Source organism: Echiichthys vipera (assembly GCF_963691815.1).
Source record: "Echiichthys vipera genome assembly, chromosome: 2".
Taxonomy (NCBI): Eukaryota; Metazoa; Chordata; class Actinopteri; order Perciformes; family Trachinidae; genus Echiichthys; species Echiichthys vipera.
Genome location: NC_139827.1, coordinates 11,793,728 through 11,808,460, shown reverse-complemented (window position 1 = coordinate 11,808,460; position 14,733 = coordinate 11,793,728). Strand labels below are relative to the sequence as shown.

Sequence of the window (14,733 nt, the reverse complement as noted above, 5' to 3'; positions counted from 1 at the left end):
ACACACACACACACACACACACACACACACACACACCACTCCCCCCTCTACCCTTTCCCAAGCTCACACTTCACAGTAGGCCAAGACCTGATGAACTCTGAAGCACCCTGAAGCACCCCTCAAAGGCATTCCTGGTGCACTTGTCACACAAGAAAAGTGACCGAAGTAATTGTCAAGAATGAAAGAGGAGAGTTACAAACCCAGCTTATGTTCCTCACCTCTGCACACCTGGCCAATAGCTGCATGAAGTGGGTGTGAATGTTACATGGTCCCTAGACCCTCTAATCCCCATTGACCCTCTAATCTCGACAAGGGAATGGTGTGGCGAGTAGGTTGTTCTAGATTTAGTTTGAAAATTTGCTGAGAACTTGGTTCAATCGGCATTCTGCAAAGACAGTATACAAACAGTACAGGACCCTGCCTTTATACATTTATTGACCATGTAGAGCCAAATGCTGCAGATCAGCGGAGAAACTCCTCTTGTGGTTGAAGTGAAACGTCGTCATGTCTTGTCTGAGCGAGGTGTGTGTGTGCTCTGTAATTTAATTCAATCTTTTCCTCCGTCCCTGCAGATAACTGGTGGTGTTTTGTGGACGGCAGCGCGTTCACCAGAATGGTCGACATGTACAAGAGCATAGTTGTGTTCATGCTAACGGGAGGCAAGACGCTGCTCGTACCTGTGTTCTACGAGAACTATTTTGTCGCCACACTAAGGCTGCTGGAGAAACTCCACAAGGTATCCCCTCAGCTCACCACTGCTGCTGCTGCTGCTGCTGCTGGTCAATGCCATCAATTCTGCACTGTCCCTCCGCAAAGTCTGAGGAGGAAATGTGTTTTTCCTGTTGTCTTGGTAACTGTTGAGATATTCTGTAGACAACTGTGTTGACGAAGGTTTTTTTTCCATGTTACCAGGTAAACTTAAGGGCCAACCATGTGGAGTACAACCGCTTTTATATCCCTGACATCACCAGCCTGGTGGACATCCAGGAAGACTACCTCAAATGGTTTCTGAGTAAAGCTGACATTGTGAGTTCTCCCCAGCAATGTTTCACTTTCTTGTTACTTCTCTGCTGAAGCTACGTGCACACACATGCACATGCACGCACACGCACGCTCTTAACTCTTGTCATTCTCAGTGTCTGTAGATACAGTGAGGAATTCTATCCAGAACTGTTTGTGGGTGTGTCTCTGTTTGTCAGTTCTTGTTTGTCTAATAAGTATCTTAAGTTCAAAGACAAGCCTCTATAACTACTTTGACACTTAAGGATCTTGCATCTTTTTCCCTCTTCAAGTTGGGTCAATTGACTTTGCTTTCTCTCATTTTGTTTTCTAGAAAGGGGGATCATCCTCCCCTTCACAGGTACTTGATTTAAAAAAATCAACTTTAGCATCTAAAATTACATGTTTGCTGTGCTTTTTATCTTATTAGTGCAGTAAGTATATTTTTTTATTTTCCTTGCAGAGTGACTTCCCCTCAGTGAACCTATGTGCCTACCCGTTCATACTGAACGCTCAAGCCAAGACAACCATGCTGCAAACAGACGCTGAACTGCAAATGCAGGTATCTGCTGTTAACGTGATCTTGTGGTTTCATACAGTTACGTCACTGAGGTTGAATTTGATTGTTCTCCATACATTTCTTTTTATTCTTTTATTATATTATATTTCAATTTAACTTTATTATCGTTACCAAGATGGCAGTAAGCGGTGCAAACCTACACAACGTCTTTATGCTGCTCACGCTGGAACCCCACCTTGCAAGGAACCCCTACTTGGTTCTCCATGTGCGCAGGAACCATTTAGTAAGTGACACGTTACGTGAGCTCACCATGTACTCCGATGTGGACCTCAAGAAACCGCTCAAGGTGAGAGCTACGCCTAAGCTTTCGAAGGTCACTGTAGTTCCGTCATTTTATTTTTTCTGTACTTTTTGTGATCTCCTCTTGTGCACCTCCCTCCAGGTGATCTTTGATGGAGAGGAGGCCGTGGATGCAGGTGGAGTAACTAAAGAGTTCTTCCTGCTGCTGTTGAAGGAGCTGATGGATCCTGTGTATGGGATGTTCACTCATAACAAAGAGTCCAACCTGCTTTGGTTCTCAGACAAAGTAAGCTAACACTGTGCTAATGATGCAGAAAGACTTCTTTGCAAGTTAATAAAAATGATTAGTCTCGTGGAGCCTTTTAATAATAAGTAGTACTAAAAAAACCAAATGCAGTCATCCTTTATCATTAGGCAGAACTTTTTATTGAGATTGAAAAGGAGTTCCCAAGTGGTGTAACAAGTAGTTTGAGACATTAAAATTTAGGGGTTGAAAATAGTTTCACTGGTTGAATATCAGCATCCTCTTACTACCGCTTCCTGGAGCTTCCAATCTTTCATCCAACAGTTTGCTCAGTTGTCATGGAAATAGCGCAGTAATCATGTGACTAGAGTCTGGAGCTCTGGTAACATGACATGACTTTTATTGCAGTAAGAAAGAATAACAGTATTGTCCACAGTGATGTCATTACTGCCATTAAATTTAGATTTAAATTCAAATGAACATTGTAATTGAGTCGTACTGTACTATCTCAAACTATTTGAAGAGCGCTTTTGTATTAAAGTGGTACATAATAAAATGCAACACAATGTTCTTTACAAAAAAATGCAAAATTTAAATATAATAAAGCAAGTGTAGAAGCAATCAGTGCATAATTTTCAATGGATTAGACAAGACATATACACTGATGAGGTAAGCCATGTTTTAAAGAGAAATGTTTTTAACCTGCTTTTTAAAAGTGTTTAGCGTGGGGGCCTCTCTCACTGTACTTTTCTCTCTCTGTCCTTTTTTTATTTTTACGATCAAATAAAATTTAAGCACATAATCCTCAACCTGAAACCTCATGTAGAGCCAAACAGACAAAATTCTTTGCTGATTTTTGTCAAAAGCACAACATGCAGTTCAGAGATTAGGAACAATATTTCCCATTGTGTTTGTGAATTTGTTTGGAAGCGTTTTATCATGCTTTTATAAAAATGTATCTTTTTAATATGTAATATCAGGAATCTTAGAGATGGATCTCCAGAAAGTGTGCTCTAGCTGTTATTTGACCTGCAGCTGTACTTTCCAGGAATAGTGGGAACAGTCAGGTTTACAAAACACTTGTCTCTATAAGGGAATGTGTCCCTGAACTTTAACAACCGCAGTTACTTAAGTCAAATGATAGAAGATCCAGCAGAGACACAGAAACGTCACAACCCTTTTGTCTGTGTTTGCAAGGTCGAACTCTTATTCAACTTGTCAAAAACATTAACTATATTTACTCAGACTTTGTGGAACATGCTTAGTTTGCGGACGAGAGTTTAAAATATGCATTTATGTTTTCTAATACTGAAACTCTGAAAGCTCTAACTGTTAAAGCATGTTAAAGGTTGAATATGTAGAATCTTTATTAAAAGCTATATTTCTTTTTAAATAATACACCCACGAGCCGGTTTTGAGGAGTACAGAATGAAAGTATTGCTTTTCCATAAATGACTTTCTGTCACGTTCTGTTTACATTGTACCAGCGTTGTGCATTGCAGGTTACCAGGGTTGTCTGTTGTTAGTCTACAGAAACGAGGAATAATTTTGAGTTAAGAGCTAGCTAGCTAATCGATTACACACCACTCAAAGAAACACTACCAGTTGAGGACTGGCTAAAGTTCAATACTGTTGTAAAATTAATTGATTAGTCGAAATTATTCGTAACCCTGTATGATTAATTACTTGACATGGCGCAGGCTGATCGCTGAAACACTCGGCAACGAACCTAGCAACCCGACTGCTGAAATTATTTTCTGTTGTTGCCACTACGATCTTGAGACACTAGTTGGCGGTGTTCTGCTCATTCTCCATATTCAACCTTTAAATGGAATTAATTGCCCATTTATTTTCAGGGCGTTTTGGATTAAATGTTTTATTAAGATGTTTCAGCTATCCAGCCCCAGTTGTTTGTTGAAGAACAGACAGTAGAACAATAATTATATATAATATAGGCTATAATGTGAAAAGCATGATCAGAAAGTACCATGTTCTGGCTGGTATATCATCATCTCTACATGTTTTAAACTTGTGGGATGTGAGATGTTAATGTACACTGTACCACTTTTGTTAGGTGTTACACATAGAGACAGCAGTAATGAATACATAATCCTTGTGTGTGTTTCCAGTGTTTTGTTGAGCAGAATTGGTTTCACCTGATCGGGATCATCTGCGGTCTGGCCATCTACAACTCAACAGTGGTGGACCTCCACTTCCCCCTGGTTCTCTACAAGAAGCTGCTAAATGTGTCACCAACGCTGGAGGACTTCCAGGAGCTCTCACCCACCGAGGCCAGGTAACCTGATGTCTGAGCTGTAAAGGAGAGGACATTTGGTCTTTGTTTTGAGGGTGGACGTGCGTGATTTGAAACGCAGCCATAGATTGTGAACATATATAAAGAAAATGTTTCCGGGAGGATATCAAGCAGCCAAACAGGCACACAATCTCCTCTACTGTGTGTAACCTGGAAACAGGGCAGGTTACACAAACAGACAAGCAGCAAAACTGAAGCACATCATTCACACAAGCCCTTTGAGAGATTCCACAACAGCGCCGCAATGACGGAACGGTTTTCACACAGCCTGTTCGTTGCGGGGCTTTTGTGCCTTTATCACACCCTGTGGTCTCTGTAAAAGGTACAGAGACGGAATTGAGGGAACAGATCTTACAGATTGGCGCCTCTTAACCATCAGCGGAGGTAGTCACAGTGCTGCAACATTGTCAAAACAATGTCTGTGTGAGTGGGAAAGCCAGCAGGGAGTAAAGCCACACAGTTGTGTGCACGAGTCAACCTAAGGGAGGAAGTAGAGCAGAACCATGCACTTTAGACCATGCGCCATGGATCTTCCAAATAGGTCCCTATGTGTCATATGCTTTTATTTAGACTGCAGAATAAAGTCAGCACACTGGCTGCCTCACACTGACGAGGAACGAGATAAGACTTTATTTACATAATTGTGTCAATTGTTTGAGATTAAATTAATTTGTTTTGTGTTTTCAGTATTTTAAATTACTGCAAAATGAACTGTAGCTGGGGTCAGTATTGTAAGGCATTGATATTTGATCCTCTTTCACTAATTATAGTTTCCTTTGCCAGCTACACTTCCTCTTTCCATGTTTCCTGTGTTTTTGGTGGTAAATATCCAGCATGTTGTTTGCAGGAAAAACTAACCCACTACTCCCTCTGAGTCATTTCCTGTGGTGCTATGAGCTTATATGTCACTGCAATGTTTATTCTAACTATTCTATTGGACTCATGCTGCTGTAGGACAGGCTGATCTCTGGTTTTAATTTTAAAAGTAAAACAGGGAAAGATTTAAATAAGGTAGAAAAACAGACCCACATAGTTGCAGATATTATTAATAAAGATTATTACAGCTACCAACAAAGGCCTCAGCTTTGCATGTTGGTGATATGTATTTTTTATTTTTCGTATTTTACTTTACTTTACTTTACAGGGACAGTGCATATTAATACACATTTCTGTAAATACACCAAATTTAGCCAGAAGGCTAGTTCTGCAGTCCCTGGCCAGATGTAACAATAGGCCCCCTAAAAGGTAAATAACAATAAGGTAACACATTACCTAAGATAAGAGCAACACTGCATAACCACATATGCTGTAGAAATATTCAGTAGTTCAAGGCATAAAATACATGAAGCATGCAGGACAAACAAGAGTCAGTAGCAATAGCGTTTACAGTGAGGCACGCATCAGCACATTAAGATGTGTTAGACATACAGGGAGTAGCACATGCAGTAGCATTCTGTACATGCACATTACAGGACAACATATAGAAACATTGCATAAAGACATTAACAACAAGTCTATCAATCATAAACAAAAAAAAGAACGTATACGTCCATCTGACTGTCATATACCTCTGCGGAGAAGTAAAGGCCAGAGGCTAGCTGTCACTCAAGAGGCTGCGCCTTTAATTATTCATTAACTTTAAACTCCAATAAAATAAAAACTAGCCTGGTACAAAAACATTCACCCCCCTCAGTGTTGTCATGGAGATATGACCTAAACATACAGACTAGATTGTTTCTTTGTGCCAGGCCTTAAACAGGTTTAATTATGCTGTGAAAACGGCCTGTTTAACATGGGGGTCAATGAGAAACTGCTCTATTATGAAACCTGCCCCTGTTGGTCACTCGACAAACTGCAATTTCTGGCACTTCCTTATTGGATCAACCAGGAAATCGCTGTGGCGGGGGCTTGGTTTTCAGTGCTGAATCATGTTTAACCAATTCAGTAGATTTTTTTCTTTTCATTGCACAGTGGTGGTGGAATTGCATTGTTTTTTTTGTCCAGAACTTTAAGTGTTTGTTTGTACAAAGACTGTAATGGTTTTAGTGTTGTGTGATTAGCCTGAGACAAGCTCGTCAAACAGTAGGTGTGAGAGAATGTCATTGAATGCATGTACATATGGATGCCGTATGCATGAAGGAGCTATTTTTTCATATGAAACGTACTAATTAGTTCATGGCGTGGTGAACATTTTTAATGATTTTTTTTCACACGCTTGTGTTTTTTCCTTAACGACACAATGATGTGTTAACAGCTGTTCCTTCCAGACATCCACTCCCCTTCTGCTTATTCTTCTGCAGGAGTCTACAACAACTTCTAGACTATGATGGAGGTGATGTAGAGGAGACGTTTCTTCTCAACTTTGCTGTAAGTGTAACTTTTCACCCATATCATCTTCATGACTTTAAGGTTTTTCTTATTGTCAACAAATCCCATGAAATGGCCAGAACCAACAGTTAATGTCCTGTTATGTTGTTGTATGTTGTTATTCATGATGATGTTCAATGCATCATGAATAGGCTTCTGAATGCACATATGCGTGAGTGAGTGATCTGTCTGACATGTCATTTACCATTTTCGGTTTAGGACTTAATCATGTGATGGTAAAAAAACGTTTTTTAATAGTACACAACAAAATGTTGATCGACGTGTGCATGAACACAACAGCAGGAGAGAAGCAAAAGTACTGAGAAAAAAGAAAAACTCCAAATCTGTGCTCTAAGACTATTTGTTGTGTCCACACCTCAGATCACCAGGGAGAACTACGGGATGACAGAAGTCAAGGAGCTCGTTCCTGGAGGAGAGAGCATCAGTGTGGACAAACACAACAGGTGAGGCAGCTCAGCAGATGAATCAGCTCCTCCTTCACTGGATGTCCCATTTGAAATGACCTTGTTTCATGAATATTTTCAATGCCCTCTGTTCTCTCTGAAAGACAAACAGATCAATCCGAGGTTTTTAAATATATTGTGTTTTCCAGCTCTGAGATTAATGTGTCGCTCACACAGCTGGCAGCTCGTGTCCCATTGTTCCAACTGAAGGTCATGTTCGGTGTTGAAAACAGAAAAAAACAAAAGCAGTTGGGTATTTTAAGTGTCATTCTGTGTGTTTTTCCTCCACTATCGCCACCCTGTTTCTTCAGCTTGTCCTTGTACTAGTGGCATTGATTACAGTGTGATATGAAGAGAGTTGTGTGGCGGGCGGTGTCAACATGTCTGGCTGCTGCTGCTGAACAGATGGCGAGAGCAGCAGGGACCTAAGTTGTTCCTGCAAAATCCCCTCAACACTCAGATATAAAACTGTAATAACAGAATTAATAGATAAAACCGTTGTTGCTGTGGTGTAAAACATCCACAGCACAAACACTGAGGGAGAAGTGTTTAGTGTCGTTTTACACTTGAGGCTGGTTCATTAGATGGCTTCACAGGGGTGTGATCTGTTTTTTTGGTGTGTTGTTTTTAAAGATAGCGGTATTACTTGTACCTGTGCTGGCTCCTGCAGCCCAGTTTACTTCTTTAATCTCAGTAAAACAATACTTTTGGAGCATCTTGCTTCCTTTATTTTCATGCCTTTCCTGTTTTAACGGGATGTTGCGGTGGGATGTCATTATAAAACAGCAAGTCAGCATTTTATCATGGACACTTTTATTTTGCTTTTCAACACATCGTGGTTCATGCTGAAGTCGATACTATGGAGTCTTCAGGAAGTGATAGTGGCTAAGTTAAGCATCTCAGGACTTTGCATCAAATTAAATTAGTTTTACACAAAACATCTCATTCTATTAGATTAATTTAAAACTTCAGACCTTTTTAGGAGAAAGATGTGTGATTGTTTTCCTTTACAGTATTTGCCTGGCTGTGGTTTGCTTTTGCTTTCTCTCTTGCAGGGCCCAATTATATTAAAGTTTTACTGATAATAATATATTTTAGTATAAAATGTTTCCAGATTTTGCTGAAAATTAATCAAATCGGATCTGAAAAAAAGTATGTGCGTCCATAACTTTACACCAAATAATTAAGAAAATTCAGTTGTTTTGTATTTAATAAAATTCAGTAGGGAAAACTGATTATACGAAAACAGATTCAGTCCAGTTGAGTTAATGTATCACAATGGAGGAGGAAGTGAGTGTTAACAGTCATACCTTGAAGTCTGAATAAATTGTTTCCTTATAAACTGATTAGTGAGGATGCAGCTGGAGTGCAAAACAAAATGATTGTGTGTGTGCGTGTGCGTTTCAGGAAGGAGTTTGTGGAGGCCTACCTGCGCTACGTTTTCTCAGACTCTGTGAGCGAGCAGTACTCGGCCTTCTCCGCTGGCTTCCTTAAGGTGTGCGGAGGGGAGATCTTGTCGCTGTTCCAGCCCTCTGAGCTGATGGCAATGGTGGTCGGCAACAACAACTACAACTGGGAGGAGATGGAGAAGGTCAGTGTCTGGTTTAAAAATCTGTACGTGTAATGTTTGCAGTCCAACGGTCCTGCAGCAGAAATCAAGTCATCCATCTTCAGAACGCATCTTCTGTGTCCTAACAGTATCCGAGCATCTGACCGCTCTCACCCTATCTGGCCCTGTTTAGCTCCAACAACATATTTATTTAGATCTTTGCAGTGAAATGAGTGTTTGTTTCATATAAATGCAGTGAGTTAAAAGTTCAACTCGAGTTCCCTCGTGGCAGTGAGTAATCCAGGAATTCATTAAGTAGAAATCCTAAAAATGTGCAGTGACGCAAGTGTTTGCAAACTGATGGTTATGGATGTGATGATGATCATGTTTCATTGGACAGAGCTGGAAATTGACTTTCACATCATCAGCATCTGGCAAGTTAGTCACAGTGTAACTGACCAAAAAGGGAGTATTTTTCACCGGCACAGTGGCGAGCAGTGACTCATGACATCATGATAACTTTCACAGGCTTTGACTGGGAAGATTTGTTCAGCAGCTGTAGGTTTTGAAGACATGTATAATAAATTACTCATTGTAAATGTGTACAGCCATACCTGCCACGCTGTGCAGCTGTACTGAGGCAGTGTGAGTACACTGGTAATGTCAGTAGGTTTACCAGGTTAACTTGTTCATTTAGTGTAAGGATTCTAACATTTGCCAATTATTTGGACATAAAAGAAAGTATTGGACAAATTTTGACTTGCTTTTGGCTCTAGATCAAAGTTCAGGGGATCGACAGAGTCAATAGGATCCATCCTCAGGGGAACATGAACGTCTCGACAAAACTTAATTGCTTAAAATATGAAGAGAATTATCACATAAGGTCAGAGGGATCATCTAAGACCGATAAAATTACAGCAATAACCGCACCACAATAAGGAAATATAAAAATGGATATGCAGCGTGTAAATTATTAACTATATACAGTATATTTAAAATGAATAAATAAAATCTAAAGTACATATCACTGATCACAATATATCTTTTTATTTCATTAGATTATTTGGCAGTACAGATTTGCCAGAATTATACTAAAAAACAACATGCAACTAAATCAGTAGTTTGAAAACATGGTGGATGATATAGACAGTTTGCCTATTTTGTCACTTGGGATTTGAACAAAGATGGGATGTCTTGGCATTTGGTTTCTCATATTTTAATATTTATCAACTCTCGTGTCCAGAGATCCCTGTTGTGCAGGTTATCAGTGGGACGACGTAAGAGGGGGTTACATAAGATAAATCAAGGCTAAAGGAGATTTGTTTTCTGAAATGTGTGTACATCTGTCTGAAAATGTTTTAGTGATGATAAAAAAGGGAAAAGCTTTTCATCACAACATATTTTCTCTCTGCAGAATGCTGTTTACAAAGGGGAATATACAGCCACTCATCCAACAGTCAGACTGTTCTGGGAGGTTTTCCACGAGTTCCCGCTGGAGAAGAAGAAGCAGTTCTTATGTAAGCATTTAATTGCCTAATTGCTCAGTGTGCATGACAGTTTAATTCCCACGCTCTCATCCTCAAACATCTTATGAATACCGTTATGACGTGCAGTTTGTTCCTGCATAAAGAGAGATCTTGCAGAGGATGGAGGTTTTGATCCCAAGTTCCTTCCTTTTGTCCATATGTTAACATGTGGACAAGAAGATGAACCCCAAATTACCAGGTTAAACTAACACCTCACATGGTAGCTCACTGTCATGGGTTGTGAGTTTGTATAAATGCAGCCATGTACCATTTATGCAGGCGTATGCGGAGCGTAGGACTGTTCTCATTCTGCAATAGTAGTTTATTCTAACAGCCAAAATACATGGGGACCATATGCGGTGCAACACAGTGGCAGCAGAGCTCAACTCTGTTTATTTTTAAGCAGCTCATTTTTTCTCTCTACGTGGCTACGCAGGTCTCCAACAGATGAAAACTACATCCAACTGTGTAGAAAACAAGTACAATCTGTTTAAAATTGATAAATGACCATACCTCATTGTACCAGAGGGCACAGTGAAGCGAAGCGAATCAAATCAAATCAAATCAAAGCGTTTCCATGATCCAGTAGTTACAACCATCCAGGTAATTCATTCAGTACCGGTCAATATAGCTTCCACTTCCGAACCCTGCATAAAAAAACTACATTATCATTTGGCAAAACTCAACATGCACACTGCGCCCTGTCTACGTTCACTGTGCGTTTGTTCACAGTGTATTTTGTCTGTCCTCTGTGTCCCTGCCTGCAGTGTTCCTGACCGGAAGCGACCGTATCCCCATCCACGGCATGGAGAGCATGCGTATCGTCATCCAGTCCACAACGGCGGAGGAGCACTACCTGCCAGTGGCTCACACCTGCTACAACCTGCTCGACATGCCCCGCTACCAGACCAAAGAGATCCTGCGCCGCCGTCTCACGCGGGCTGTGGAGCAGTACGAGGGCTTCAGCCTGGTCTGAGTAGGGGGAGACCTGCAGCGTTTTTTCTTATGCACTTTAACAGCAATACGACCCCCATGTCAGTGGGAAAAGAGTCGGGGGGACTGCAGCACACAAGAAGGCCATTCTTCTTTATATGCTCTAACAAGATTGTTAAACATCTTGAATCTGAAAGGTCTATGTAAATGCAGAATATTAGCATTTTTATTACTTTGGGCAAAGCTTCTCAACCTTTCTAGACCGTTTGGAAGATAGTTTAAATGCTGGTGTGTATATTTGAAATATATCACAGTCCTGAAATAAAATTGGTAAACCTAGGATAATAAAAATGTGTGACCAAAAGTCAAAGGCGAGAGAAGTTGAGAAACTTTGGCTTTGAGTGTTTGCGTAGTTTTATTATTGTCTTTTTTTTTTTTTTTTTGCATAGCTGTGTATTTTATATTCAACTCCTTAAATTCTATTTTTTAATCTTAAAAGAATTACGTTATTACCCTGAGACTATAAATCTGCTTTTTGTTACTTTTAATTTATTAAATAGAGTGGTTATTTTTTTGACAAAATCTAAAATGTGTATATATGTATGTACATAGCACTTTGAATATAATCTTTACCTTTGACATCGGGAGAAATGTTTGTTCCCGCTGGTCCTTTTGAACGTGGACACCAGTGTGTCCTCCCTGCCTGAAATGAAAGAAAGACACTTGGAGAGTATTCAGCAGGCAGACAAGGTGCCGGATGACGAAACGTGGTGAATATTATTTGCAATCTCTTGTTTCTTTTGAGCTGAGGATCACAGAGCAGCTGACTTTGTCTTGAACCCGCATTCAACAGTGTTGCCTTCTACAGCGAAACCTACATGAAAAGCTGACTTTTAAAAGGTGGTTTTAGGGGTTGTTGTCTGTGTGCATGTTCTTGAATGAAAGCAAAAACCTCAAATTTGGGAAATACGCTCATTGGCTTTCTGAGGGAGAGTTAGACGAGATAATACAACTTTTATGTCTGTCCGTGAAATATTATATTACGTTAAAGACGTGTTTAGTCCATACAAAAAAACTTTAAAAAGGTACCATTTTGCAGGGGGGATATGTAGTTGACGTATTCTGTGACCTGATAAGGAAATAAATGAGCTAGATAGCTGGAAATTCGGGAGATTGAACTTCACCTATATTGCCATTCCAAACATTTATTACTAATTCAGTACAGTGAATTAATGGTCCCCAAGTTAATATAACATTAAATGATTTTAATGTTATATTAAGGTCACAGACTACAGCATTACAGCCCTTAAGAAATAATCCAGTACATTGTTGTTTTTACACTACAGTTTTGTGTGGATTAAACACATTATTATTATTATTTAGTATTATTAATAATAATAATTGGTGAGCTTTAGAGCTAACAGAGCTAAGCTAACTCTCTATTAGAAAGTGAATAAATGTATGTCCGAAAAATGTCCTTTAATACTAAATATATAATCATTAAAATTAATAATTGTAATAGTTTGTTGCAGATAATGAAATTGTGACAAAACAGTGTGGGCAGATGACTTATTAAATACCTTAAATATAGTCGGCTGATAAACTGTATCTATCATATAATTTGTTACAAAACTTGCTCTGATGATACTGTAGCTTATTTATTCCTACAGTTAAACCTCTTAATCCAAACTGATGTTTAATTAGGTTGTGCATTGGCGTGAAGTGCGTGGAATGGTCTTGCATATACATATATTTTTTATATATTTCATACATGACAAGTGGTGTCAAATTGACTTCAGACAGTAAATGACTTGATGTGTCTTAACAGGAAACACAGATGCATCTGTTTAGCAATAACAACCTGAAACGGCCCAGTGGTGTAGTGATGATAACTCTGGGTCGTTCTTCTAAAGGTCTTAAACACCGGACTCTTCTGGGATGTTGTTCTTCTTGCTTTGCTCTATACTGCATGTACACACATGTTGAGTCAGTATTTGTCTATTTAAAGCTCAATTATTCTGCAGAGTTTAGTCCTATGCAAAAGTTTGTGCATCCCTTGACTTTTTTTTTTTTTGCACCTTTTAATGTGCAACTGAAAATGTGATTATTATTATTATTATTATTTTTGCACATTTGTCTGAAATCTACACAACGCTCTCTGTTCCAGCCAACTTTTTAAATAAAACAATACAGTGTTTCATGATTGATTATTGGACAGAAGCGTGTTATTTTTTTAGCTTATTATATTTACTTGCACTCTGTTTGATCTTTTTATAGATAACATTATTTTTTGATCTGACTTTCCCCTTACAATACAATTTAATTCATGATCTTGTCGTTTTTGCTGTTTGATACTTATTGTTCATGTATAAACACTATAGAGTTTAAACAATTAGTTAATTAATGGATCCACAGAAAATAAATCAACATTTATTTTTATATAATGGATTCATTTTGTTTAAATATTTATTTCAAGCAAAATTTCATCCTGCTTATATAAAAGGTAAACTTACCATCTTAAGGCACTTTTGGCCATTTTTCACTATTTTCTAATATTTTATAAACAAAACTATCGGTTAGTTAATCAAAAACATAACATGCAGATTAATCAGATGTTTGCAGCTTCTAAAACCTTTGTATACTCATTAAATTAAAGGTACATTTTTATCAAACTATCAATCAAACACTTCAGAATTCACATACGGTGGAGATCAAAATTAGAGAACAACTCATAAATACTTGATTCATTCTGAAATATTGCTGTTTTTTACGGTCCAGAATTTGATAGAACATCCACTGTGGCTACACCACTGCTTTACTAGCATGTTTTTTTAAATAACCAAGGCACTTCAACAAAAACCTTTATTTTGTGAAAAAAAGACAACACTTTCATACCTCCCAGTTTTTGGTGTTGATCTGGAACCTGGTGACAATTTACTTATTGTTGGTCACACCCTATTTATCTGGCAGCTCTCCTGGTTACTTTGCAAGATGTTGAGCTGCTCTAAGGCGACTAAAACCCTGGGACAGCAGGTTGTCCCGATGAAGGCCAAAGGGATGACTCTCTCAGCCATCAGAGAGGTTGGGCGTTCACAGTCTGTGATTTCAAGAATATTGAAACTTCACAAGGACACAGATTAATTCATTAAGTCCCTCAAAAAGGCCGGTCGTCCACGTAAAACAAGTGCATGAGAGGAAAAGATTATGCAAAGACTCAATGGGGAATCGGTTTAGCACTGCAGCTGGAGTTGCTCGCCAGTTCAGTGCTGAACAGGGCAAGTTTTTGTCTCGGCACACAACGTCTCGTCATTTAAGACTTTTTGGACTGAAAGCCCACTTTGCAGTGACCAAACCCTTCATCGGCAGAAATAATGAAAAGGCGAAACTTGTCTTTGCTGTGGAGCAACTGGTCCAGAATGCACTTTACTGATGAGAGTACGTTCAATTTATTATTATTTATTTGTGTCTGATGGAAATATTATGCTCGTCGTACGACTGGGGAAACCCAAAGTGTGTG

At 39.1% G+C, this 14,733-nt stretch overlaps 1 protein-coding gene across 1 annotated transcript in view; it reads left to right on the top strand.

The window, feature by feature from the left end:
* Positions 1–13,378, top strand: part of herc3 (HECT and RLD domain containing E3 ubiquitin protein ligase 3) — a 28,617-nt gene extending 15,239 nt beyond the window's left edge. The window contains exons 14-25 of the mRNA XM_083930993.1: positions 573–736; positions 913–1,026; positions 1,334–1,360; positions 1,463–1,561; positions 1,695–1,865; positions 1,962–2,105; positions 4,193–4,359; positions 6,678–6,744; positions 7,126–7,208; positions 8,616–8,799; positions 10,172–10,274; positions 11,051–13,378. Of these exons, the coding sequence (XP_083787119.1) occupies positions 573–736; positions 913–1,026; positions 1,334–1,360; positions 1,463–1,561; positions 1,695–1,865; positions 1,962–2,105; positions 4,193–4,359; positions 6,678–6,744; positions 7,126–7,208; positions 8,616–8,799; positions 10,172–10,274; positions 11,051–11,259 (1,532 nt within the window). The 3' untranslated portion in view covers positions 11,260–13,378. The remainder of the gene's footprint in view (positions 1–572; positions 737–912; positions 1,027–1,333; positions 1,361–1,462; positions 1,562–1,694; positions 1,866–1,961; positions 2,106–4,192; positions 4,360–6,677; positions 6,745–7,125; positions 7,209–8,615; positions 8,800–10,171; positions 10,275–11,050) is intronic.
* Positions 13,379–14,733: the final 1,355 nt, after the last annotated feature.